The sequence below is a fragment of the Cotesia glomerata genome, linkage group LG4, assembly GCF_020080835.1.
Source record: "Cotesia glomerata isolate CgM1 linkage group LG4, MPM_Cglom_v2.3, whole genome shotgun sequence".
NCBI lineage: Eukaryota > Metazoa > Arthropoda > Insecta > Hymenoptera > Braconidae > Cotesia > Cotesia glomerata.
The window spans coordinates 2,154,303-2,181,044 of NC_058161.1; the positions used below are offsets into that span (position 1 = coordinate 2,154,303).

The 26,742-nt window shown below is 29.3% G+C and overlaps 2 protein-coding genes across 15 annotated transcripts in view; both read left to right on the forward strand.

Moving 5' to 3' along the window:
* The window catches only part of LOC123264132 (longitudinals lacking protein), a 200,768-nt gene that overhangs the window by 36,305 nt on the left and 137,721 nt on the right, over window positions 1-26,742 (forward strand). The window contains exon 7 of one of the 12 annotated variants that reach the window (XM_044727279.1): window positions 6,896-7,602. The exons of the other annotated variants lie outside the window; for them this stretch is intronic. Within the exon in view, the coding sequence (XP_044583214.1) occupies window positions 6,896-7,587 (692 nt within the window). The 3' untranslated portion in view covers window positions 7,588-7,602. Of the gene's footprint in view, window positions 1-6,895; window positions 7,603-26,742 lie in introns of those variants that run through there. 12 annotated transcript variants of the gene reach the window in all.
* LOC123264136 lies at window positions 18,789-22,123 on the forward strand. 3 transcript variants are annotated; one of them, XM_044727285.1, is made up of 3 exons: window positions 18,789-20,211; window positions 21,124-21,345; window positions 21,710-22,123. In XM_044727285.1, exons 1-3 carry the CDS (start codon window positions 19,556-19,558, stop codon window positions 21,711-21,713), a joined length of 882 nt encoding a protein of 293 aa, XP_044583220.1. In that variant the 5' UTR covers window positions 18,789-19,555; the 3' UTR covers window positions 21,714-22,123. The 3 variants fall into 3 exon arrangements, 1 of the variants encoding a protein (XP_044583220.1); XR_006509279.1 differs by having other exon boundaries at window positions 21,124-21,510; XR_006509278.1 differs by having other exon boundaries at window positions 21,124-21,433.

Sequence of the window (26,742 nt, forward strand, 5' to 3'; positions counted from 1 at the left end):
CTTAATCCTCAAGGGACTTATTTAATATTTAAAACTCTACAAAATCCTACTTATAAATTTAATTTTTCCACTTTTCTTCTTTCCATGCGTGCTTCAAAAATACTCCGCTAGAGGCGCAGTATTCACGCGTAAGACCGCCATTTTGTTGACAATTTTTAAAATTCTATTTTTTCGGAGTTATTTATTGTTTTTAGGGTATTAAATTTTTTAATTTGTGATTTTTGTTATAATTTTGACTTTTAAAAATAAAAAGCAAATTTTACTTCCAAAATTAATTATAAATATAGCTGTAATAAATTGTAATGTTTAATAAAAATGAAAAAATAATTAATAAATGTTTTAAAAAACTCAATTGTTTTTTTAAGCTTAAAAAAAAATAATTTCTTCCCAAAAACTTTATTATTAACAGCAAAAATTTTTGTACTTGCAGAATTCGACTCGGGATTCTTGATGATGCACGAGACCTTCGGGCAGCTGGACTCCAGTGATAGTTCCAGTTCCAAGAAGTACCCGTGTCCTAACCCGAATTGCACAAGCGTGTTCAAGGAAAAGCGGCATTTAGGAACTCACATAAACTACCACTGCGGAAAGCCTCCCAGGTTTCAGTGTCCTTATTGCGAGTACATGTCTCACATGAAGTGCAACGTTAAGACTCACTGCAAGAAGCGACATTCTGACCAGGAAATCTGGGTCGTCGAGCGCTACAGCTCGAGGATGCCTGGAAATTTTCCTTGCTTGAACGGCAACTGCGGCAGCGCTTTTAAGGATGAGCTTCATCTGAAGAAACATCTGAAGACTTGCGGAGCTCCGCCGAGGTTCAAGTGCACGTACTGCGATCATTGGTCTAAATGGAGCTCTGATATGCGGAAACATATTCAAGTTGTTCATCCTGGAAGCGAAGTTAATTTTATTGATCAATCGCGTTTGTGATTTGATGGAATTCTTTTTTTTTTTTTTTTTTTTTTTTTTTATCTTAAAGATTCTTGTAAATTATGTTTTATTTATTATAGGAAAAAATTAATTATACCAAAAATAAATAGTTTTTATCAAATTTTGGTCATTAAATTTAATTAATTCTTTGAATGTAAAGATGTTTTTTTTTATAGTAAGAATTAATTCTTTATATTCTTCTTTTATAATTTTTTCTTTTCAGGAAAATTTTGAAGAAGAAATAATTTTTGTTAAATTTAATTAATTTTTAGAATACTTTTTTTTTAAGGTGAGAATTTTGTATATTCTTCTTTAAATAACTATTTTTTTTCAGAAAATAAATAAGAAGAAATGTTAAATTTATATTATTAAGAGAATAAGAAAAAATTTAGGCTGCATTCGAAAATTCTTTAGATACATAATTAAGAAATGATCTTGTATTTTGTGAAATATTGACATTTTTAATGATATAAGCTCATCTTGATGTTACACTCATCGAGACCTTTCATTTAAGTACCTACATCAATTTTTCATATATTTATATATATGTATATATGAAAAATATGTAAAAAACGTATGTGGGTACTCAAATGAAAGGTCTTGATAAGTGCAACATCAAAATGAATTTATATCTTAAAAAATGTCAATAATTAAGAAATGAGTTTTTACCTAGAGAAATATTGACATTTTTAAAGATATAAGCTCATCCCGATGTTACACTCATCAAGACCTTTCATTTGAGTACCCACATCAATTTTTCATATATTTATATAAATTATATATATATATGTATACATAAAAAATATATCAAAAATGCATGTGGGTACTCAAATGAAAGCACTTGATAAATGTAACACCAAAATGAGTTTATATGTTAAAAAATGTCAATAATTAAGAAATGACCTTTTATCTTGTGAAATATTGACATTTTTAGAGATATAAGCTCATCTCGATGTTACACTCAACGAGACCTTCCATTTGAGTACCCACATCGATTTTTTATATATTTTATAAAATTATATATATAATATATATGTATATATGAAAAATATATCAAAAATGCATGTGTGTATTCAAATGAAAGCTCTTGATACGTGTAACATCGGGATGAGCTTATATCTTTAAAATATATATTAAATATATGTATATATGAAAAATATATCAAAAATGCATGTGGGGACTCAAATGAAAGCTCTTGATGAGTATAACATCGGGATGAGCTTATATCTTTAAAAACATCAATATTTAAAAAAGTACAGTGCAATTTAACAAAAGTCATTATTCAATAAAACAACATTTTAATTTTTTATACTTCATAAGTCACGGCAGTCACATTAGTGACTGCAAAGTTGCTAGTTTTTATTAATTAAAATTTGTATAAATGTTTTTTATTGACAAATAATTATTGTGTTTCAGATGAAATTGATTCAGAGATCAAATTGATGACAACAGCTTCTTACAAATCATTTATTTCTTCTTCAAGGATTATAGAAATTTTCTACAAAACTTGAATTTAAAAAAATAATTTTTTATTAAAGATCTAAGAATCTAAAATTTATAAAAAATTTATATACTAATAAATAAAAAATTATAATTATTATTTTTTGGTACAAAATTGAATTATAGGGTTTTGTTGCAAGTTATGGTTATTTATCTGTAATCTTACTCTTTAAAAATAATTAAAATTTATGTTAAAAAATTCTAATAAAACTGTCTTTTTTGTTTTTCAGGAGTCAAGGTTGAACGAATGGATGTCGACGAAGAAAAGACGGTTAAGGAAGAGAAGAAAGATGACCATGCTGTGATTATAATTGAAGATTATGATGATGATAATGTGATTGTAGAAAATGAAATGATTATGGCGTTTGAAGAAGAAAAGTTTAAGGTTAAAGAAGAAATAAGAGATGGTGATTTTGGCTTGATTGGTGGGCAAGAAGAAAGAGATCAAGATTTAGGGAAGAAAATGGTTAAAGAAAAAGAAAAAAATTTAGAGAAGAAAGTTATTAAAGACAAGGAAAAAATTACAGACAATAAAGGAAAAATTGCTAAGAAAGGAATTGTTAAATTTTTAGCAAAGAAAAAAATTGACAAGAAAGAAAAAATGATTATAAACAAAGTAAAAATTGTAGAAAAAATTGCAGATAAAGGAATAATAAAATTTATAGACAAGAACAAAGTTAAAGAAAAAGAAGAAATGATTGTAAACAAAGTAAAATTTCCAAAAAAAATTGCAGATAAAGGAATAATAAAATTTATAGAAAAGAAAAACGTTAATGAAAAAGAAGAAATGATTGTAAGCAAAGTGAAATTTCCAGGGAAAATTGCAGATAAAGGGATAGTAAAATTTTTAGAGAAGAACAAAGTTGAGAAGAAAGAAGAAATGATTGTAAACAAAGTAAAATTATCAGAAAAAATTGCAGAAAAAAAAAATAATATGGTAGAAGAAAACAAAGGTAATAATAAAGAAGAAATTCCAGCAAAGGATAAAATTATAAAAAATAAAGTAAAGTTTATTGGAAAAATTATTGACAAAGGAAAAGTAAAAGTTATAGAAAAATTGAAGAATAAAGAAAAAGAAAAAGTTAGAATAGTTGAAAAAGAAGAAATTGATGAAGAAGATGATATTTGTGAAGAAGTTGAAGTTGATAATGAAGATGATGAGGATTTTGTTTTGGACGAAGAAGATCTGGAAGATGAAGAAGAAGAAGAAGAAGAAACTCCTAAACCGCGGTGTTTTAAGTGTCCAAATCAAAATTGCCGGCGAACTTTCTCAAATCTCTCGAATATGAATGAACATATTAGACTTGAGTGCAGTGGACCGACAAGGTACAAGTGCTCTAAATGCTCGTTCAAGTCCATGACAATGAGCCCTATGGTTATTCACATCAGTGTGTTCCATCCCGGTATGAAAGTCAAAATTATCGACCGCTACAATGTTTGAATTTTTAAATTATTTATTTAATAAAATAACAATTCACAGTTTGATGGAAATATTTATTCGATGTTTATTTAAATTTTCCAACTTTTTCAAGTACTAGAACAATTAAATGCAAAATACTTTACAATAATTACATTACAAAATAAAATTCATTTAACATGATTTTAACAATTGATGTTTAATAATTGAGGTATGTATTTTGATGTGTTCTTAGACTTAGTTATAAATTTAATTTTTGAGTTGAGTTTATACTGTCCAAATTATATAAAGTTATGATAATATTTTATAATGTAATTATAAGAATATTATTGTAACCAACGAAACGTTGTGAAAATTCAAATAAACATCGAATAAATATTTCTATCAAACTGTGAATTGTAATTTTATTTATTAATTATGGATATGGACAACAAGACAATGAATTATTTATTTATGTACCTTTGTTTTATTAAATAAAAACCGCCTTGTTATTAAAAAAAATCTAATAATTTATAATTATAATTATAATTATAAAATTTCACACAAAATGTCTAACGAGAATTTTATTTCAGGAAGAAAGTAATATTAACTACGGTGTGGGATAATAAAAATTATAATTAAAAACCCTTGACTAGTACTAACAATTATTTTTTGTATTTTCCAGAGTGGCAAAACCCGCAAGCGGTTCCAAAGCAGTCTCCTCGTAAATTAAAACTAGAAAGCGGAGACGACTGTGTAATAGCAATGGACGCTGTAGAGTTCCACTGCCCGAACAAGAACTGCACGAAAGTGTTCAACTGGCGGAGCAATTTGACGCGTCATATGAAGTACGAGTGCGGAAAATCGCCGCGCTTTAGATGCTCGCGCTGCGAGTATCAATCTCCATTTAAGCAGCACGTGTTGCGCCACGCAAGTGCAAAACATCCTAATCAGCTTACAGAAGCTATCAATCAGCAGCAGAACTTACCGAACAGTCAAAATTTACCTGTTCCTCAACCGGATCCAAGCATGGTTCCACCGGAACTGATGAAGCCGGAACCTCCTGGCCAGTTCCTCTGTTCCAACCTCGACTGCAACGCCGCCTTTGCCAATCTCTACGCGCTGAATTATCACACTAGTTACATGTGCGACAAGCCACCGAAGTACCAGCAGGTCTCGATGTTTTACGTACCTGAAAAAAAATAATTCTAGGATTTTTATAATTATTTTAAAAATATCCTAAATGGTAAACAATTAAATATATTAATTAAAATTTTTAATTAAATTTTTATCTCAATAATACAAAATATTTACATTAAATAAATAATAACCTGGTGCGTCTGGTTCTATTTTCAGGCCTTGGAACAGGAGCCGCGCATGCGCAAGACATGTTCCCCTGCCCGAACTCAAACTGCGCACGCGTATTCAAGTGGCGGAGCAATTTGACCAAGCACATAAACTTTGAGTGCGGAAAACCACCGAGGTTCATGTGTTCCAAGTGTTACTATCGTTCTCCGAGAAAGCACGACGTTCTGAAGCACACCTCAAAGCAACACCCGAACGAAGAGGTCGCTCTGGTCGAGTTGTACAAGCCGGACAAGGCTAGAGGCCAGTTCCAGTGCCCGAATCTCAACTGCGGAAGCACTTTTAAGAAGCAATACAGTCTGACTTATCATCTTAAGCATTTCTGCGACAAACCTCCCAGGTTCAAGTGTCCCTATTGCTTTCATGTTGGGAAGCTATCCACTAACATCAAGCAACATATCCGGTGCATTCACCCTGGAAAAAGTGTTAGCGTTATGGAACAGTATTAATTATCGAGTATTGATTAATAGATAGTTATTGATTGGCTATGTGAATTATTGTTAAAATTTAAATAAATATATATTAAAGTGGTATGCTTGAATTTGAGGTTCAATTCAGATTTTTGGTCCTCTAGTTTAGTTTGGGGAGAGTTGAAAAGGAATTTTATTAATTAAGATATTTTTTTTTTAGAGTTCCAAGAACCGGGATTCGAAGTTCCGACGCTAGGTGGCCTGGTGGTGGAACATTTGGAATTACAGCGCGCAGGTCGAGTTCCGGTGACTTCTTCATTTTGTTAAACATAACTAGCATCGGCAGTCACGTAGTGACTGCCGGAACTTGTGAACTGTACATAAATGAAATTTTAGTTTATTAAATAATGAATTTTGTTAAATTGCAATGTAATTTTTTAACTATTGACGTTTTTAAAGGTATAAGCTCATCTCGATGTTATACTCATCAATAGCTTTCATTCGAGTATCCACATGCATTTTTTATATATATTTCATATATACATATATATAATATGGATAAATATATGAAAAATTGATGTGGATACTCAAATCAAACGTCTTGATGAGTACAATGTCAGGGTGAGCTTATATCTTTAAAAATGTCAATAGTTCACAAGATACAAGGTCATTTCTTAATTATTGACATTTTTTAAAATATAAACTCATTTTGATGTTACACTCATCGAGACCTTTCATTAGAATACCCACAAGCATTTTTGATATATTTTTCATATGTAAATATATGTATATATAATATATATATAAATTTATGAAAAATTGATGTGAGTACTCAAATGAAAGGTCTCAATGAGTATAACATCGGGATGAGCTTATATCTTTAAAAATGTCAATATTTTACAAGATACAAGGTAATTTCTTAATTATGTATCTAGAAATAGAGCATTTTCGAATGCAGCCTAAATACTTATAATAAATTGAATATCTGTGAAAATGATATGAAACCTTTAAAATTTACAAATTCAAGTCGAGAAAGTTAGTTTTAGGAATTTTTTTTTTTTTAAGTTAAAAAAAAGAAATAAAATTTATAATAAATACTTGAAAAAAAAGAAAATTCACAATTAATTTTAAGTGAAAATTAATTTTATTTTAAAAATATGTAACCTAAACAATAAAAAAAATAAATTAAGGTTCTTGAATCGGGCAAATGTAACTAACCTAAAAATAATTTTTATAAAAAAAGAGATTTATCTAAAAAAAAAAATAACAAAATTTTTCTCTGAATATTTTTCAGGACTGAAGACTCCTGTAGTGAGATTGATCCGATTGGGCTTGATAGGTCCTCCAGAAACAGAATCAGAAAGAAACGACAATCCGCGCTACTGGAAGTACGAGTGCCCGAACGTGAACTGCAGCGAGGCGTTCCGGAACAAAGCGAGCCTGACCAGGCACATGCGCAATACCTGCGGCAAAGCTGTGAACTTCGAGTGTCCGTACTGCGACTACTTATCCCCCGTGCGGCGACTGTTCATCCGCCATTTGAAGCGCCACGACCGACAGCAGCGCCCCGGCCCTCTGAACAGAGACCGTACTTCGGGCCTGACCAAGAGACCGGGTCGCCCTCCGAAGCATCGGCTGGTTTCGGAGCCTGTTTACGAACAGTCGGAACCCTTGGAACCGCAATCTAGTTCTTCTAGTTCCTCTAAAGCTCCCGGGGTTCCTGGAACCGAAGAGGGACAGCTGAAGGACCCGCACAAGAAACAGCGCTACTACGCTTGTCCCAATACCGATTGTTCCGGAAAATTCAGCAGTAAAAATGATCTCACTCAGCACTACCGCTTCAAGTGCGGAAAACCTCCGCGGTTCCGCTGCCCCTACTGCGAGTTCCGCGCTAAAACTGGGTTCGATGTCAGACGCCATGTTAGGAATGTTCATCCTGATCAGGATGTCTGGATTATTAAAGGCACCCAGACTGTCGTTGCTTAATTTTTTTTTCTTTACTTAATTTTTTTCAAATTTCTGCATGACATCTAGCGGATTTTTTTTTTTTTTACGAAGTGTCTGAAGACAATAACACTGATAGAAGGAAAAATTTAGCTTTATCAAATAATGATTTTTGTTAAATTGCACTGTACTTTTTTAACTATTGACAATTTTAAAGATATAAGCTCATTTTAATGTTACACTCATCGAGACCTTTCATTTGAGTACCCACATGAATTTTTCATGTATACATATATATAATATATATAAATATATAAATAATTGATGTGAGTACTCAAACGAAAGGTTTAGATGAGTGTAACATCAAGATGAGCTTATATCTTTAAAAATGTCAATATTTCACAATTTATAAGGTCATTTCTTAATTATTGACATTTTTTTAGATATTAACTCATTTTGATGTTACACTCATCGAGACCTTTCATTTGAGTACCCACATTAATTTTTCATATATTTTTGATATATACATATGTATAATATATATAAATATATGAAAAAGTGATGTGGGTACTCAAATGAAAGGTCTTGATGAGTATAACATCGGGATGAGCTTATATCTTTGAAAATGTCAATATTTCACAAGATAAAAGGTAATTTCTTAATTATTGACATTTTCTAAGATATAAACTCATTTTGACATTACACTCATCGAGACCTTTCATTTGAGTACCCACATGCATTTTTGATATATTTTTCATATATAAATATATAAAATATATGAAAAATTGATGTGGGTACTCAAATGAAAGGTCTCGATGAGTGTAACATCGTGATGAGCTTATATCTTTAAAAATGTCAATATTTCACAAGAATACAAGGTCATTTCTTAATTATTAACTGTTAATAAGTATTTGTTAACTATTAATAAATATTCTTTCCTTCCAAATAAATATTTATTAAATGTTAAAAAATATTTATTAAAATTTTACAAATTAAATAAAATTCTCTAAATAAATTAAATTATTAATAGTTAATAAATCCTTCTATCAGTAAATTAAATGATTTTTTTTTTTCTTAAAAAATCAGCCAATTTTTTAGGATAGAAATAAAATATTTCAACATTTCAAATTGATATTATTTGACAATTTCTTTTCGAGAAGAAATAAAAAATTTTTCTAGATTTAATTTAAGTAATTTTTTCACTTTTTTGCTTTTGATTTATAATCACTTATCATTTATATATAAAAATATATATTTTACTATGTAACGTTGTTTATTAATAGCCTAAAAAAATATAACATCTGTTAGAAATTCTCTACTGCGACATTAAAATTTTATTGAATTAAAATTGCATACTCATCATTGTTCACCTAAATGTTTTGTATATACTTCATCGACTAGAGGCTCTAATCATTTTGTTCTGTTAAAAATAAAATAGATTATTAATAAACGTCGCAGTAAAAATAAGCATTTACTATTACTTCTTTTATAATTATTATTATTAAATGTAATCAGGAAGAATAATTTTTTTTGAAGACACGAATTTGTGAACTATCAAATAAAGTTATACTCTAAGCTCAAAAGATTTTTGTTAATTTTATTAAGAATTCCTTAAAGAAGATAATTTCAGATTTGAAGACTAACTATTGGAACAATTTTATTTTATAGGCTTGATGAAACGGGACGGGAGGTACCAGTGCCCGAACAACAACTGCAGCAGTGTTTTTAAGCAGTACAGGAATTTGGTCACTCATCTTAATTATCAATGTGGCAAGCCGCCGAGGTACAAGTGTCCCTATTGCCCTCATGAAGCCAAGTGGAATCAAATGGTGAAGAAACATATCGAGAAAATTCATCCGCAGCTTCAAGTTTTTGTTATTGATAATTATTACAATGCTTGCAAGTCTAAGCTTGGGGAAAATTTTGAAGAAAATTTGAATGAAAATTATTTGGCAAATTCCCAGGGAAATTTTGTATGTCCGAAATTGAACTGTCAGAAGAGTTATAAGTATAAGAGCAGTTTTCTTAGGCATATTAATAGTAATTGTACTGATTTATAATTAACAAATTTTTAGTATTATTTTTTAACATAAATTTTTGTTAAAAAAATTTTAATTAAATTTTTTTTCAACAAATTTACATTAAAACTAGCAACCTTGCATTCACTATGTGACTGCCGGGACTTGTAAACTATAAATAAATAAAATTTTGGTTTTTAAAATAATTAATTTTGTTAAATTGCACTGTACTTTCTTAAATTGAGTACCCACATGCATTTTTGATATATTTTTCATATATACATGTGTATATATATATATATATATATATATATATATATATATATATATATATATATATATATATATATATATATATATATATATATATTAAAGATATAAGCTCATCCCGATGTTACACTCATCAAGAGCTTTCATTTGAGTACCTACATGCATTAATGGTATATTTTTCATTTATCAATATATATATAATATATATAAATATAAAAAATATATGAAAAATTGATGTGGGTACTCAAATGAAAGGTCTTCTTCAGTGTAACATCGGGATGAGCTTATATCTTTAAGAATATCAATATTTCACAAGATACAAGGTCATTTTTGAATTATGCATCTTGAGAACTATTGACAACTATTGAGAGCTATTTTTAAAGATATAAACTCATTTTGATGTTACGCTCATCAAGAGCTTTCATTTGAGTACCCACATGCATTTTTGATATATTTTTCATATATACATATATATAATATATATAAATATATGAAAAATTGATGTGGGTATTCAAATGAAAGGTCTTGATGAGTGTAACATCAAGATGAGCTTATATCGTTAAAAATGTCAATATTACACAAGATTCAAGGTCATTTCTTAATTATGTATCTAAAGATGAAGCATTTTCGAATATAGCCTAAATAATCATCATAAATTGACTATTGGTGAGAATAATATGAAACCTTGAAAAGGTACAACTTTAAGTTAAGACTTTTGCAACAATACCAAATTTAACCATAAGAACTCATTTTATCATATAAATAAACTCGATAATATAGATAATTATTAATAAACTTATTGCAAACAAATTTTGATGACCATTTTTAATAAAATTTAAAACTAACAAAATTTTGTTTTTTTTTTTTTTTCAGAGCTACTTTTTGATCCAACGCTAAAATTCCATTCTAAAAAAAATTAGTTCCAGTTTGAAGCAACCAATTAAGCTAAATTAAAAATTTTTAGCATGCGTTCAATTTTATAAATTTTTGTAAGCCTTTTAAAAGAAGCAATATTTATAAAATTCAAAATTTTAATAAATATTTTTGTTTTCAGATAATTTTCTACCAAGGACTCTAGAAAATTTTACAAAACCTATGACTAGTGACTGCAAGAACGTCCCAAGGTATAAGTGTTCTCGCTGCGCCTTTTACGCCTGGGAAACCTCAGCCATAGTTCGCCACGCGAACACAATCCACTTGCACGAAGAAACTTTAGTAATCGACCAGTGGAACCAGTTCGCAAACACCGTAAAAAGGTTCACATGTCCCAACAAAAATTGTTCCAGCGTCTACAACTCTCAATCCGAGTTAAACCGACATATAAACAATTACTGCGGAAAGCCGCCTAAATTCAAGTGTCCGTATTGCCCCTATCAGTCAAAGTGGAGCAAGAATACCCGTCGACATGTTCAAACTAAACATTCTGAAAAGAATTGTGTATAATTATTTATTTTTAAATAAAAACTCTAAAAATAATTATCAGTTATTATTTTTTCGACCGAATTGTATGTATAAATTAGAGTTTGATCGCCTAGCGGTCAAGTGATTAGTAAATCTAAATTCAAGCCAACGGATGAACATTCCATTTTCAATATTGGTCGAGAGACATATTCTTTCTTTACATAATTTCGATGGGGATCCACCGAACTTGAATACTAGTGAAGCTGAAAGCTTTTGTGGTATCTGTTCAAGTTGCAAAGATGTTTATTGAATGAAAGAAATGAAAGAAACTAAATGAGAGGAAAAACAAACCTTGAAAAAATAAATGGCGGTTGGTTACCAAGCCAGGAATCGAACCTGGATCTCCCTGATAACATTTCAGGAGCTCTATATATACAATTCGGTCGAAAAAATAATAATTGATAATTTGTAATAATGCCTCAAAAATTACTACATTACCATCGTAGTATGTAGCTTAGGTGGGGGAAAGAATGAAGGGAAAGTAAGTAAGGTATTGAGAGTATAAGAATGGACTGAGAAAGGATGATGGTGGAAGGGGCCCGGTAGCTTAACTGGTAGAGCTCCTGACATGTTATCAGGGAGATCCAGGTTCGGTTCCTGGCTTGGTTATCAACCCCCATTTATTTTTTCAAGGTTTGTCTTTGCTCTCATTTAGTTTCTTTAATTTCTTTCATTCAATAAACATCTTCATAACTCGAACAGATGCCACAAAAGCTTTCAGCTTCACTACACGGAACAAAGTAAACTGTAATATTCACTCGAATTCCGGTTAATTTTTTATAGTTTCAAACAGTAAAGCGGGCATCAGGGTGGCAAAAATATAAATATTACAGAACCTAATGTAGAAAGTATAAAAGCCACAATTTATAATTTAATATCCAAAATAAGTGATTAGTAGCTGTCATTATAGTAAATAACGACTCTTTCATCTTAAAAAATTACAGTTTCAAACAGTCAAAATTGCCATTTCAATATATAGTCGATATTATGAGGAAAAGGGGAACTCAGATGAAAGAGAAGGGGGTCTCACTCTGGGAGAATTTAACATTTGAAACAGTAAAAATTATACTTTTAAAATATACATTTTACCAGTCCAAGCAAGTCAATAATTACAGTTTGATTTTTATCGTTGCGTTTAAAATTTACCATTTTACTTTGCAAATATTGACGTTGCTTGTATTAGAAATTTACTAACTTTATTTTATACTTTTTACATATCATAAGATCATTTTTTAGATACGAAATGATAAATATCAAAGTTTAAATTCTTAATTATTATACTTTAACATTTTAGACATTTACATAGCGAATATTACTGTTTGAAATAGTATTTTCTTCCATGTAAAGAGTAAATTGTAACGTTTAAATGGTAAATATTATAAAGTGAATAGTAAAATCACGATTTTACTGTTTGAAATGTTAATTTTTAGCAGTTGGTCATTACTTATTATAAATCGACTGTTATTTATTACAGTTTACTTTTTTCCGTGTAGTATTCAAGTTCGATAGATCCCCATCAAAATTATGTAAAGAAAGAATATGTCTCTCGACCAATATTGAAGATGGAATGTCCATCCGTTGGCTTGAATTTAGATTTACTAGTCACTTGACCGCTAGGCGATCAAACTTTAATTTATATCTAAAAATAATCTTTACTTTTCTGCAATTTCCACTTTTTTATAATTTTCTTCTTTAATTTTTTTTAAAAATAAAAAATTAATGCGAAAATTTTTCTGTTCCAGGATTTAGGTGCCCAAACAAGAATTGCAACAAATTATTTAAAACAAAATCAACTTTAGCAAAGCACGTAGAGTGCGTGTGCAACCAGCCGCCGCGTTACAAGTGTTCTTTGTGTAATTACGACACAAATAACATAACAAACGTGCGCACGCATGCAGACCGGATGCACAAGAACCAGGAAGTGATGATAATCGAACTTTGGAACGCCTCGACCCGAAAAGACGAAAAGTATACTTGTTTCAAATTCGATTGCGGGAAATTTTTTTACAGCAAAAATGAACTGTTGCGCCATGAGAAGAACTGCAAGCCGTCCCGCTGTTCCATGTGTTCTTATGTTTGTCAATTTCCCTCGAATTTAAAATTACACCGCCGCAAAGTGCATCCCAAAAAATTACAATTGTATTGATTAAAAATTGTTTTAATAAAATATTTTTTTTTTTCTTTTTATTTCATCACACGCATGTAAATTTATTATTTCTTCTTCAATTTTTGGACATTTAGGTCTAATAATAGCCTTTCTTTTGCAGTGCCTTCTTCAAAAAGCCCTCCAGAAGATCGGAACATCTTGTTCCACTGCTCGAACTCCTATTGCGCATGCGTATTCCGTACTCGACGTCTACTGAGCATGCACATGATTACCTGCCGACAGCCTTCGAAGTACAAGTGCCCGGATTGTATGTTCGAGACTCCTACTAGGGTGGGTCTTGAGAGACACGCCAAGTACTGCAATCCTAGGAGAAATTTAGCAGAAAAATCCAATGTGGCCAAAATGGCGGCTGTTTATTCTTGCACGAATAAGAATTGTGGGAAGACTTATACGAATCATTACGAGTTAAACCGACATGTTAAGTTTGTTTGCGGGAAACCTCCGAGGTTTAAATGCCCGTATTGCGAGTATGTGTCCAAGTGGTCGGCGGATATTAAAAAACACTTGAAAAATCTTCACACTGGACAGATGGTCTATGTTGTAAAATTATTGATGAAATAATTGTAAATTTTTAAATATTATTTTTTTTAATTTTATTTAATACTAACGACATTGCAGTCACTATGTGACTTGTGAACTATAAATAAATAAAATTTTGGTTTGTAAAATTGCACGGTACTTTCTTAACTATTGACGTTTTTGAAGATATAAGCTCATTTTGATGTTATACTCATCAAGAGCTTTCATTTGAGTACCTAGATGTATTTTTGATATATTTTTCATATATACATATATATAATATGTATAAATATATGTAAAATTGATGTGGGTACTTAAATGAAAGGTATTGATGAGTATAACATCAAGATGAGCTTATATCTTTAAAAATGTCAATAGTTCACAAGATACAAGGTCATTTCTCAATTATGTTAAATTGCACTGTAATTTCTTGGATATTGACGTTTTTAAAGATATAAGCTCATCCTGATGCTACACTCATCAAGAGCTTTCATTTGAGTACCCACATGCATTTTTGATATATTTTTCATATATACATATATATAATATATATAAATATATGAAAAATTGATGTGGGTACTCAAATGAAAGGTCTCGACGAGTGTAACATCAAAATGAGCTTATATTTTAAAAAATGTCAATAGTTCTCAAGATACAAGGTAATTTCTTAATTATGTATCAGAGATAGAGCATTTTCGAATGCAAAGAATGATCTGAAACTTTGAAAAAGCACACATTCTAGACCTTTGCACTGACTCTAAATTTCACAAAAAAAAAACCGATTTTATCACGGCTATCTTGAACACAAAATTTTTCTTATTTTCTTAATAACATAGATAATATAATAAAAATTTTTTGAATATTAATATAACTAAAAAAAAATAATATTTAAAAAAAAATACATTTTTAAATAAATAAACTTGAACCTGAAATTCATAATTTTTTTTTAAATCAAAAATCTTGTATATTTAATTAATAATTAGTTAATTAATTAATTAATTATTCTTTTTTAATTTACTGACTTACGGAAAATTTGTTCCAGATTTCAAGTGTATAACATTTCGTAATTTCGTGCCTCAGCGATTGAAAAAAGGCGCCTCCCGTCGAGCAAAGCCCGGAGCTCCAAAGTACAAATGTCCAAATTTGAATTGCAATAGTGCCTTTAGCCTGTACTACAATTTGCGCAGCCACATGATGTACCACTGTGGCAAGCCACCGAGGTACAAATGTTTCTACTGCACTTACACATCAAAATGGGCTGCGGATGTGAAGAAACACCAGAAAAAACTCCACCCGGAACAAGAAGTTTCTGTTTGTAACCTCTATTGATGTATTGCAAGCTGAACAATAAAAATAGACTAATCTTAAATTAAAACTAACTAATTACTTGCAATAATTAATTTAAAAAATTGAATTGTAAAAAAAAAATTAGAAATTTTTACTAATTAAAAAAAATGAATGAATTTGTTTCAGGAAAAGAAGAAATAAATAACTTGTTGCCTTGGCTGCGTCAAGACTTCCGCAGATCTAAGTACCCGTGCCCGAATTCGAACTGCAAAAGCATCTTCAGTACATACCACAATTTGAAAAGTCATGTTAATAATCACTGTGGAAAACCACCGAGGTTCAAGTGCGCTCACTGCGACTACAGAACAACATGGCGGAAAGACGTGAAGAGACACGCGGTTAATATTCACCGAGACGCCATTACGCCGGTCGTTGAATTGTACAAAGTTAACAGAGAAGAAAGATATTATTGTCAGAATTTAAATTGCACTGAAGTTTTTTCTTTCAAGAGGTCGCTGCTGTCGCACATGCGCAAATATTGTTTTTATAGAAAATAAGAATAAAATATTGCATAAAAAATATTTTGGGGTTTTTTTCTTCTTGCACTTTTATGCAAGTTTTTTTTTTAAACTATGTTTAACATTTCTTCTTTTGGAATTTTCAGGTTTTTCTCGGGAAGAAATAAAAAGGTTTTTATGCTCAAACCCAAACTGTAAAAATGCACTGATAAAAGAATTTATTAAATATTAATAATTTAATTTACCTGAAGACAATTATTTAATTTATTAAATTTTAACAAATATTTATTAAATCCTAGGATGTTAAAAAATCATTTATTAACAGTTAATTGTTGATAAAGCTTATTAAATATTAACAAATCCTTCGATCAGTACACTGATAGAAGGATTTATTAACTATTAATAATTTAATTTATTTGAAAACATTTAATTAATTTACTAAATTTTAATAAATATTTTTTAACATTTAATAGATATTTATTTAGGAGGAAAGTATATTTATTAATAGCTAATAAGTATTTATTAATAGTTAACAAATATTTATTAACAGTTAATAAATATTTATTAAATCCTCTGATGTTAAAAAATCATTTATTAACATTTAATTATTAATAATAACAATAATATTATTATTATTTATAATTATTAATAAAGCTGATTAAATATTAACAAATCCTTCAATCAGTGCACTGATAGAAGGATTTATTAACTATTAATAATTCAATTTATTTGAAGACAATTATTTAATTTATTAAATTTTAATAAATATTTTTTAACATTCAATAAATATATTTGGGAGAAAGTACATTTATTAATAATTAATAAGTATTTATTAATAGTTAACAAATATTTAATTAACAGTTAATAAATATTTTGTTGAGTGAATTTGTTTTGCTTGCAATGTCATAAAATATGAAGATTGCTTATAAACAAAAATCATCTTTATAAATTACTTGCATTAATTATATTACATTATAATAACGTTTATTGTAAAATACCAAATTCTATCATATCTCATAATTATCTTTTATATTTTTAAATATTAAAAACATTAATTTATTTAGTGAATTGAATTATTATCATGTATTCCAGCTATATGGTTATAAAAAGTATCAAAAGAAAATTGCTATTTTTGCTTTTTATTTTAAATAAATATTTGTTAACAGTTAACAAATATTCATTAACCATTAATAAATATTTATTAACAGTTGATAAATTGTTCTTAATAAATTACTTATTACACTGATAGAAGGATTTATTTGTATTAAAAAAATATTTGTTAATAGTTAATAGACCATTTTTTAGTATCAAACAAATATTTCTTAGTATTTAAAATGATTTGTTTGTATTTAATAAATCTGATATTCATTTATTAAATATTAATAAATCTTTTTAAATACTAAGAAATATTTGTTAAGGACTAAAAAGTGGTCTCTAATAAATAATTTGTTAAATATTAACAAATATTTTTAACTATAAACAAATCCTTTTATCAGTGTAAATGTTAATAAATATTTGTTAACTGTTAACAAATATTTATTAACATTTAAGAAATCGTATTTAATAAATAATTTATTAACTGTTAATAAATATTTATTAAATATTATGCTAAAAAATCATTTATTAAAAGTTAATAAATATTTAATATAAAAAAATCCTTCTATCAGTGTGTCTTCAAGAGCCAGAGATTCTTGAATAAGCGTGCACTGATAGAAGGATTTATTTGTATTAAAAAAATATTTGTTAATAGTTAACAAATCATTTATTAGAGACCATTTTTTAGTATCAAACAAATATTTCTTAGTATTTAAAATGATTTGTTTGTATTTAATAAATCAGATATTCATTTATTAAATATTAATAAATCTTTTTAAATACTAAGAAATATTTGTTAAGGACTAAAAAGTGGTCTCTAATAAATAATTTGTTAAATATTAACAAATATTTTTAACTATAAACAAATCCTTCTATCAGTGTGAGGAATTTTTGCGACCAGCCAAAATTATAATATATTTTTTTCAGTAAATTTGAGTTATATCTTCTAATTGTTGTATATATTTTTAAAAAAATTAAAATTGTAGTTTTTATAAAATTTTGCACGGGTAATTTTCTTTTTCTATTTAATTGTTTTATTTGAAGTTGTACTAATTTAATGAACTTGATTTTTCAGATTGGATGGTGAAGCTGCACCCCGAAGAACCTAAGTTCAAAAAAATGAGCGGTCGTAAACCTACACACGTGTGTCCAAATTGCGCGAAAAGATTCACCTGGGAAAAAAATTTGGTCTTTCATGTTAGGACTCAGTGCAGCCAATTGAAAAGATACAAGTGCTATTATTGCATCTATCGCTCGGTTGCTAAGTCTAAGATCAGAAGACATTCTAATGCAAGGCACAAAAATAAGAAGTTTATGTTTGTTGATTTGATGAATCAAAGTGGAATTTTTTGATTTTTTTATTTTTTGTTTCTGTTACTTTAGTTTTCATTTTTGTATGGGTAATTTTAAATTTAATTTTTAAAAAATTAGTTTCAATTATTATTAAAAATTTAATTTCTTCACTGCTTTTTTTTAAATTTAATAAGACTGTAAAAATTTAATAAAATAAACTTGAAAAAAAATTTTACGTTTGGAAAAAATGTAAAAATAAGTTTTTAAAAAATTAATATTCATTATTAATTTATGTTATTAAATGTAAATATTGAAATAAATATCAATTTTACATCATTTTAAATCAACGTTAAAAAATATTGAAAAGATTTTTTAATTAGAAATTGAAAAAAATTATAATTTAAAATCCAAAAAAGAAATTTTACTGTAAAATTTTGAATTATGAAATTATATAATTAATTTAATTCTCAAAAAAATATAATTAATTAATAACAATTAAAAATGATTAAAAATTTTTATTTTTTTTTTATTAATTAAATCGTAACTTAAAAAAATATTTTTAATAGTACTTTTTTTTTTAATTAATCTTTAATTATACTTTTCTGATTAAGAAGAATTGTCAAATTTCTGCTAGTATAATTATAAAATTTAATTAACTTTTTAATTTACTCATTACAGATGACTCCTTGGAATAAACTCCAGTGCCATGCACTTGCGATCAACTTGCAAAGTTTAGATGCAGCAATTGTGGTGGCACGTCGGCGATAGTCTCCAATATCCCGTTGCACTTCCGGGCCAAATTTCACTCGAACGTCAGCAATCCTTCAGTGAAGTCCGTTGAGCGTCGGAACATAATCACGGAGATGAATATCTATCTCCTGCTCTAACCCAAACTGTTTGGAAAAGTCGCGCTCTAGGAGAATTTTATTTCATCAAGCTTAAGGGGTTATACGCAGTTAGAATTTTCAAAAAATCGTTTTTTTTTTTTTTTTTTTTTTTTTTTTTTTCATTTTCGGAATGTACATATATTTGAGTATATTCTCTGAAAATTTGAAGTCAATCCGATAAATACTTTTGGAGATATACCTGAATTTGTAAGGCCACGTCAGAGCGTTAGAAAGTAGGGCCAGTAAGCACTGGACGAGCAGATGCACGCATGAGGCGCGCTACCTGAGACCCTTTATTCTATTGTTTTCTTGTAAAATACGAGTATAATAGTTAGGTATACTAAAGACTTGAAGGTCACATCCAGTTATATTATAACCTAAAAGAAGTGTTTCGTCAGTCTAAATTGTTCTGCTAAGTTGTAAAGTCGTGCGTTCAGTTCAAACTTACTTGTGAATTTTGTGTTTTATTGTGAATTTTATTTAAACGTGAAAAAAATGCCTCGTAAATGTTCGAGATCTCGTAGAAGTACCGAAAATGTCCAAATATCTAGAAGAAAGAAGAGAACACCGACTTTTAATCCAAAGACTACTGAAACGGATGAAAGTAGTTTTAGTGCGTCTGCTAAAAAATTCAAAATGCAGAAAGAGATTTTAGTTTCACGTGATCCTTCGATTGAATATAGAATTTTAAACTTCATTACAGTATTTGGTGCGATAAGTGAATATGTGCAATGTAGGTCTTGTAAGGGAAACATAAAATTTGAAACTGCTTCTACCCGTGGACTAGGTTTTAAAATCGTTGTACTGTGTGATAAGTGTGAGAATCGTGTGATAAACTCCAGCCCTTTTGTCAAGCATTCTTACGAATTAAACAGAAGATTTATATTTGTGATGAGAATTCTGGGACTAGGATTAAAAGGTGCAGCTAAATTTTGTGGCTTGATGGATATGCCTGCTTTTTTAACACAAAACACTTATGACTTGATTATTGAGAACATTCATTCTTGTGTGAAAGTAGCAGCTGAAAAACTGTTTGAAAAAGCCTGTACCGAGGAAAAAGAAGCGACTGCTGGAAACCAAGGTGACCAAAATGATGGAGAATTAACAGTTTCGGGTGACGGAACCTGGAAGAAGCGAGGGTATTCTTCTTTATATGGAGTGACATCATTGATTGGATATTACACTGGAAAAATCATTGATATAGTTGTGATAAGTTCTTACTGTAAGCAGTGTGAGGTTTGGAAACCTAAAAAAGGTACTGAAGAGTATACTGAGTGGTACGATGAACATAAAAAAACTTGTGCTGCAAATCACGAGGGCTCTTCAGGTAAAATGGAAGTCGATTCTGTTATTGAAATGTTCAAGCGTTCAATCGAAAAATTTCAAGTTCGTTATAAAAACTATATAGGTGATGGCGATTCAAAAACATATTCTGGGTTACTGAAAGCTGCTCCTTATAATAACTATGAAATTGTTAAAAAAGAATGTATCGGGCTTGTTCAAAAGAGGATGGGCTCACGACTCCGCGACCTAGTAAAAAATAAGACTAAATCAATGGAAAAAGACGGAAAAACAATTAATAAAAAAGTACTTTCTGGGAAAGGTAAGCTCACAGCTAAGCTAATAGATAAGCTGACAGTTTATTAGGGTTTGGCAATAAAAAGAAATTATGATTCTGTGGACAGTATGTATAATGCAATTTGGGGAACTTATTATCACTATTGATCGACCGATGAGAATCCTCAACACGAAATGTGCCCAGGTGGAGAAGACCCAGGTTCATGGTGTACTTGGCAGCAAGCGCTAGCAACAGATACATTATCTTCTTACACCCATGATTATCCAGCTTTACCAGCTGATGTTGCCGAAGCTATATATCCAATTTATGAAAACCTTAGCAACGTAAATTTATTGGAAAGGTGTGTAGGTGGATTCACACAAATTAATAATGAGAGTTACAATCAGCTAATCTGGAAAATAAATCCGAAAATTGTTCCATGTGGCTCTAAAGTTGTTGAAATTGCGGCTTACATTGCAGCTGCAACATATAATGAAGGTACAACATCATTGTTACACATTATGAGTGCATTAGGGCTTTCATTAGGCACCGCAGCTCATGATTATGCTCAGAAAGAGGACGCAGAGCGTGTGATGATCTCCGACGCGAGAGCGCTAGGGAGCACGCGCGAAGAAAGAATGGCTCGACGACAACACCAGCTGGACTTACTGGAAGCTAAGGATCCTACACAAGGTCCCTCTTATGGCCCAGGAATCGATGATACCATGTAAGTTTAAAAAAACAAAATTTACCTATGTGTAAACTACTTCTGAAACTTTAAACGCGTTTATCTCAAAACTGTCATTTCAGAGTCGGTGAGCAAGATTTCTCAGAGATGGCTCAGCTAATCGGGCTGAAATTTTAACACAATCTTTTTAGATACATTCTTCAGGTATTGAACGAAGGAATAAGATGTAAAAAATTTTTTACTATTTTTTTTTGACAATTTAGAGCGAAAATTTTCATCGAAAACGCAAAATTTTTTTCAAATTGCCGCCATTTTGTCAAAAATGAAAATTTTGTTTATTCCTTCGGTCAATACCTGCATTTGTCTATCCTTTAAAAGAATTCACCTTTTTTTTTTATTTCAGATAATCCAAACCGACGAAATCGTGCTCACCGCCGAGCGCCTTTTTTTGGAGGTCGTTCGGGACATCATCTGCAGAGGCGGTGCACATCAATATTTTGACACGAGTAATACACAATTATATTCTTCAAAGTGTGCTCTTTCAGAATTAATATCACTTTTACTTAAAAAATAAAAGCTGTGTCCACAAAAAAATCGTAAAAAAACGTTATTTTTAAGCCTCGCAACTGCGTATAACCCCTTAATGAATTACGCTTATCAAAAGTACCGGTTTGTGGTTACGGAATCTTATCATCAATCTCTCGTTTGACGGCCTCTAATTTATCTATGCTGACAAAATGTTACTAACAATCTCTAAGGACAAATTAAGTGTAAGCTTACGAAAAAAGAATAGTGGAAAAATGAAATTAAATTCGTTGAAAAAACAAAAAATTTTTTCACAGTAGCTTTCTTATTAAATAAAGTTTTCTTAATTTGGAAAAAACCAATTTTAGGTAAACAGTTCCCAAATTTTTTTATCCAAAATTAATTTTTTCCAAATTTAAATAAATTTTTTAAGAAAGTTACTATGAGGAAAATTTTTATTTCTTTATCTAAGAAATAAAATTTTAAACAACAATTAGATAGACAATTTTTTAATTTTTATCTAAATTTAGAAAACTTTTTTAAGAAAATTACTGTGAAAAAAATTTTTATTTCTTTAGTTAATAAATGAAATTCCTTTAAAACCTTTTACAAATTAATTTCTTGTTACAATAATTTCCATATTTTTAAATATCAATTTTTTCTTCTGTATAAACTCTCAATTATTACAATTTCAAGTGTAATACTTTCAATTCTTTCCTTGAGGAATATTTTTTTCCTCCAAAAATCAATTTTTCCACTAATTTTCTTTTTTTCAGGAATTATTTTCCTCAAATTTGACCAGTGAACTTCCTGGCTCACCAAATTTCTCTTCTAATCTACCCAAAAATTCTCTGATTCCAGCCATGCAACTTCCGAGTCTCCGAGAGTTGTACCGCAAGAGGATCTCCAGCTCCCCTGAGCGCCCATCTCGCCCAACTCTCCGAGAAAAACCCTCCCTTAAAACCAAGGAGTCCACAAAGTGTATCAAGTGCATTCGCCCAAACTGCGGAAAGTTCTTCAAAAACAAGAAAACTTACTATTCCCACGTCAAGTACACTTGCAACCTCGCTCCTAGATACAAATGCGGGTACTGCGACTACCGATCCTACCGCCCTCACAATGTTCGCAGGCACGAGCGTGCCAAGCACAAAAACCGGGAAATTTTGATCGTTGATATGAACAAAGTTTTGAGTGTTGATTACACTTGTCCCAACGATTGCACTAAAAACGGGAACTCGGCTTGTTACTATTGCAACTTTCGGAGCAGTTTTGCGAAGAAAAAAGAGCGCAACAGAAAAAAATTTTAGTTTTTTATTTTTTTTTTGTACTTTTGAATACAAATTTATAAATTTTATAAATTAGTTTGATTTTTTTTTGCAACTTAAAAAAAAAAATAATTTTTTTTTTTTTTTTTAAATAAAAATAATAATCTAATAATTTAATAAATAAAAATTTTAATTAAATTTTTTTTTAACAAAAATTGAGAAAAAAAAATAAAAATTGAAAAAAAAAATAAATTTTTAATGAAATTTTTTTTTTAACAAGAATGGAAAAAAAAATAAATATTGAAAAAAAAAATAAACATTAAAAAAAATAATATTAAAAAAAAATAAATTTTTTTTTTTTTTTTCTAACAAATAAATTTTTTTTTATAGAATTTCCGCTGCACCAAGAAGGCCAGAGGATTGAGTCCTTTATGAACGGCGAAAGGTTCGTATGCACGAACCCGAACTGCAGGAAGAGCTTCAAGAACAGAACAGACTGCAATTATCATATCAAGAATATGTGCAACAAGCCGCCGAGGTACAAGTGCTGCTACTGCGAATACAAGTCTCACTTGACCGGGAACATCAAGGTTCACTGGAAAGGGCATCACAAGAACTTGCCCTTTACTATGATTGATATCTATGGCGCCAGCTTAGAACTCCCCAGCTTCATTTGCTCGAACAAAAACTGCAGGCGCAGGTTCAGCTCCAAGGAAGATTTGTTTAAGCACATTGATTGCGAGTGCGGAAAGGCTCCTAAGTTTAGTTGTTTGCTTTGCGGGTTCAAGTACTTTTCTAAGAAAGATGTCGAGAATCATATGTTGGCGAAGCATCCTAATAAGCCCACGTATTATGTTAAATGTTGAGAGTAAGATGGTAAATTTGTAAAGTGTGATTAATAAATACTCGGGAAAAAATAGGGTGTTTTATTTTTTAAGTCCTTTTGATTAAAATTGTAACTTTGATATTTTTAAGGAGGTCCTTTCGCCATCAGTGTTAAATAAAAAATATTAGATTATGCATAAAATTAAGCTTTATCTAATAGTTAAAGTCCTTATTTATCTACTAGTCAAGTTTAATTTATTCTTCACCGTGGAAATTTTTGAAAAAAAAATTTCTAAAAATGTTAGTATTTTTTCCGAGTCTTACGAGAAAGTCAGACCGTAAGAACTTTCTCGAATTATGGCATTAACCACCGATTAGATGGGGTGAAAAAAAACTCAAAATAAGGTTTTCGAAATATTCAGGTTTGATTTTTTGCAATAAAGTATATAGGTTGCCGTGGAATTTATGGAGAAATTAAAATTAAAATCACAGAAAATTTTAGAGTAATCTACATTTAAATGGCGTCAGAACATTTGGCACACGGAAAAAAGTAAACTGTAATAAATAATAGTCGATTTATAATAAGTAATGATCAACTGCTAAAAATTAACATTTCAAACAGTAAAATCGTGATTTTACTATTCACTTTATAATATTTACCATTTAAACGTTACAATTTACTCTTTACATGGAAGAAAATACTATTTCAAACAGTAATATTCGCTATGTAAATGTCTAAAAATCAAACTGTAATTATTGACTTGCTTGGACTGGTAAAATGTATATTTTAAAAGTATAATTTTTACTGTTTCAAATGTTAAATTCTCCCAGAGTGAGACCCCCTTCTCTTTCATCCGAGTTCCCCTTCTCCTCATAATATCGACTATATATTGAAATGGCAATTTTTACTGTTTGAAACTGTAATTTTTTAAGATGAAAGAGTCGTTATTTACTATAATGGCAGCTACTAATCACTTATTTTGGATATTAAATTATAAATTGTGGCTTTTATACTTTCTACATTAGGTTCTGTAATATTTATATTTTTGCCACCTTGATGTCCGCTTTACTGTTTGAAACTATAAAAATTAACCGGAATCCGAGTGAATTTTACAGTTTACTTTTTTCCGTGTACAATTTATTCTTTACATGGAAGAGATTACTATTTCAAACAGTAATATTCGCTATGTAAATGTCTAAAATGTTAAAGTATAATAATTAAGAATTCAGACTTTGATATTTATCATTTGGTACCTAAAAAATAATCTTATGATATGTAAAAAGTATAAAATAAAGTTAGTAAATTTCTAATACAAGCAACGTCAATATTTACAAAGTAAAATGGTAAATTTTAAACGCAACGATAAAAATCAAACTGTAATTATTGACTTGCTTGGACTGGTAAAATGTATATTTTAAAAGTATAATTTTTACTGTTTGAAATGTTAAATTCTCCCAGAGTGAGACCCCCTTCTCTTTCATCCGAGTTCCCCTTCTCCTCATAATATCGACTATATATTGAAATGGCAATTTTGACTGTTTGAAACTGTAATTTTTTAAGATGAAAGAGTCGTTATTTACTATAATGACAGCTACTAATCACTTATTTTGGATATTAAATTATAAATTGTGGCTTTTATACTTTCTACATTAGATTCTGTAATATTTATATTTTTGCCACCCTGATGTCCGCTTTACTGTTTGAAACTATAAAAATTAACCGGAATCCGAGTGAATATTACAGTTTACTTTTTTCCGTGCAACGTTGCGTAGCGCGCGAGCTTCAGACCATTCAATAAATTCAAACTAAACTTTAACGCACTTATGTTTTTCATACATACTTATTAATTAATTAATTTATTGTTAACAAATTTTCATATTTCATAATTGAAAAATAAAACAATAATTACAAAATACCAGCATTCTTTCCATGAGACATTAGAATGTTATGGTTTTATGAATAAACATTTTTAATTAATTTATTTATTTACACTTACTGCAAGAACTTAAACATGGTTAAGGCTATATTGTGCAAATGAAAATATAAACAACCAAAATATAGCGTTGACAAATCATGGACAGGTTACTAACAGCTGATTTACAAGAGTCAAATTAATTTTTGTATTCAACTATTTTTTTTTTATTTTCAAAATTTCAACGATTAATGCCTCATATACTATTTATTATTTAATTTTAGGAATTTTTACGGGTTTTTTATTTTTATTTATCGAATATTGACTACTACAGTTGTTGTGACTCAACTGGAGCGAAAGGACTTCCTTAATAAATGTACTTTTCTCCCAAATAAATATTTATTGAAATTCAATAAATTAAATAATTGTCTAAATTATTAATAGTTAATAAACCCTTTATCAGTTTATCTTTTATTTTTCAGCCAGAATTTTAATTTTTTTTATTGTCCTTTTGATTAAAATTGTAACTTAAAAATTTTTTAAGTTTTTAAATTAAAATTTTGGAGTAAATATTGAAAATACAGAAAAATTATAAGAGACCTTTTTTTTTAAAGATAAAATTTTCTATAAAAAAGGTTTCTTGTGATTTTTTTGTATCTTTTATTCTTCAGCCAGAATTTTAATTTTTTCAGAGTTCTGCATTGCTGTAAAGAGTCAATTTACTAATAAAACTCTTTTTTTTGTGTTCTCAGAGTACATAATCCCCGACATCGACCCTTTGGAACCTGCAAAATCTACAAAGATTATATCTAAGGGGAAAAGGTTTGCCTGTCCGAACCCCAACTGCACTAAGACCTTCAAAAACAAAGCGGACTGCAGTAGACACAGTAAATACTCCTGCAACATGC

Excerpts from the sequence above, each read along its gene's own strand:
- LOC123264136 (XM_044727285.1), top strand. The coding sequence starts at position 19,556 with ATGCCTCGTAAATGTTCGAGATCTCGTAGAAGTACCGAAAATGTCCAA. Across the intron at positions 20,212-21,123 it reads AAGCGAGGGTATTCTTCTTT|ATCATTGTTACACATTATGA; the intron begins ATATGGAGTGAC and ends TGAAGGTACAAC.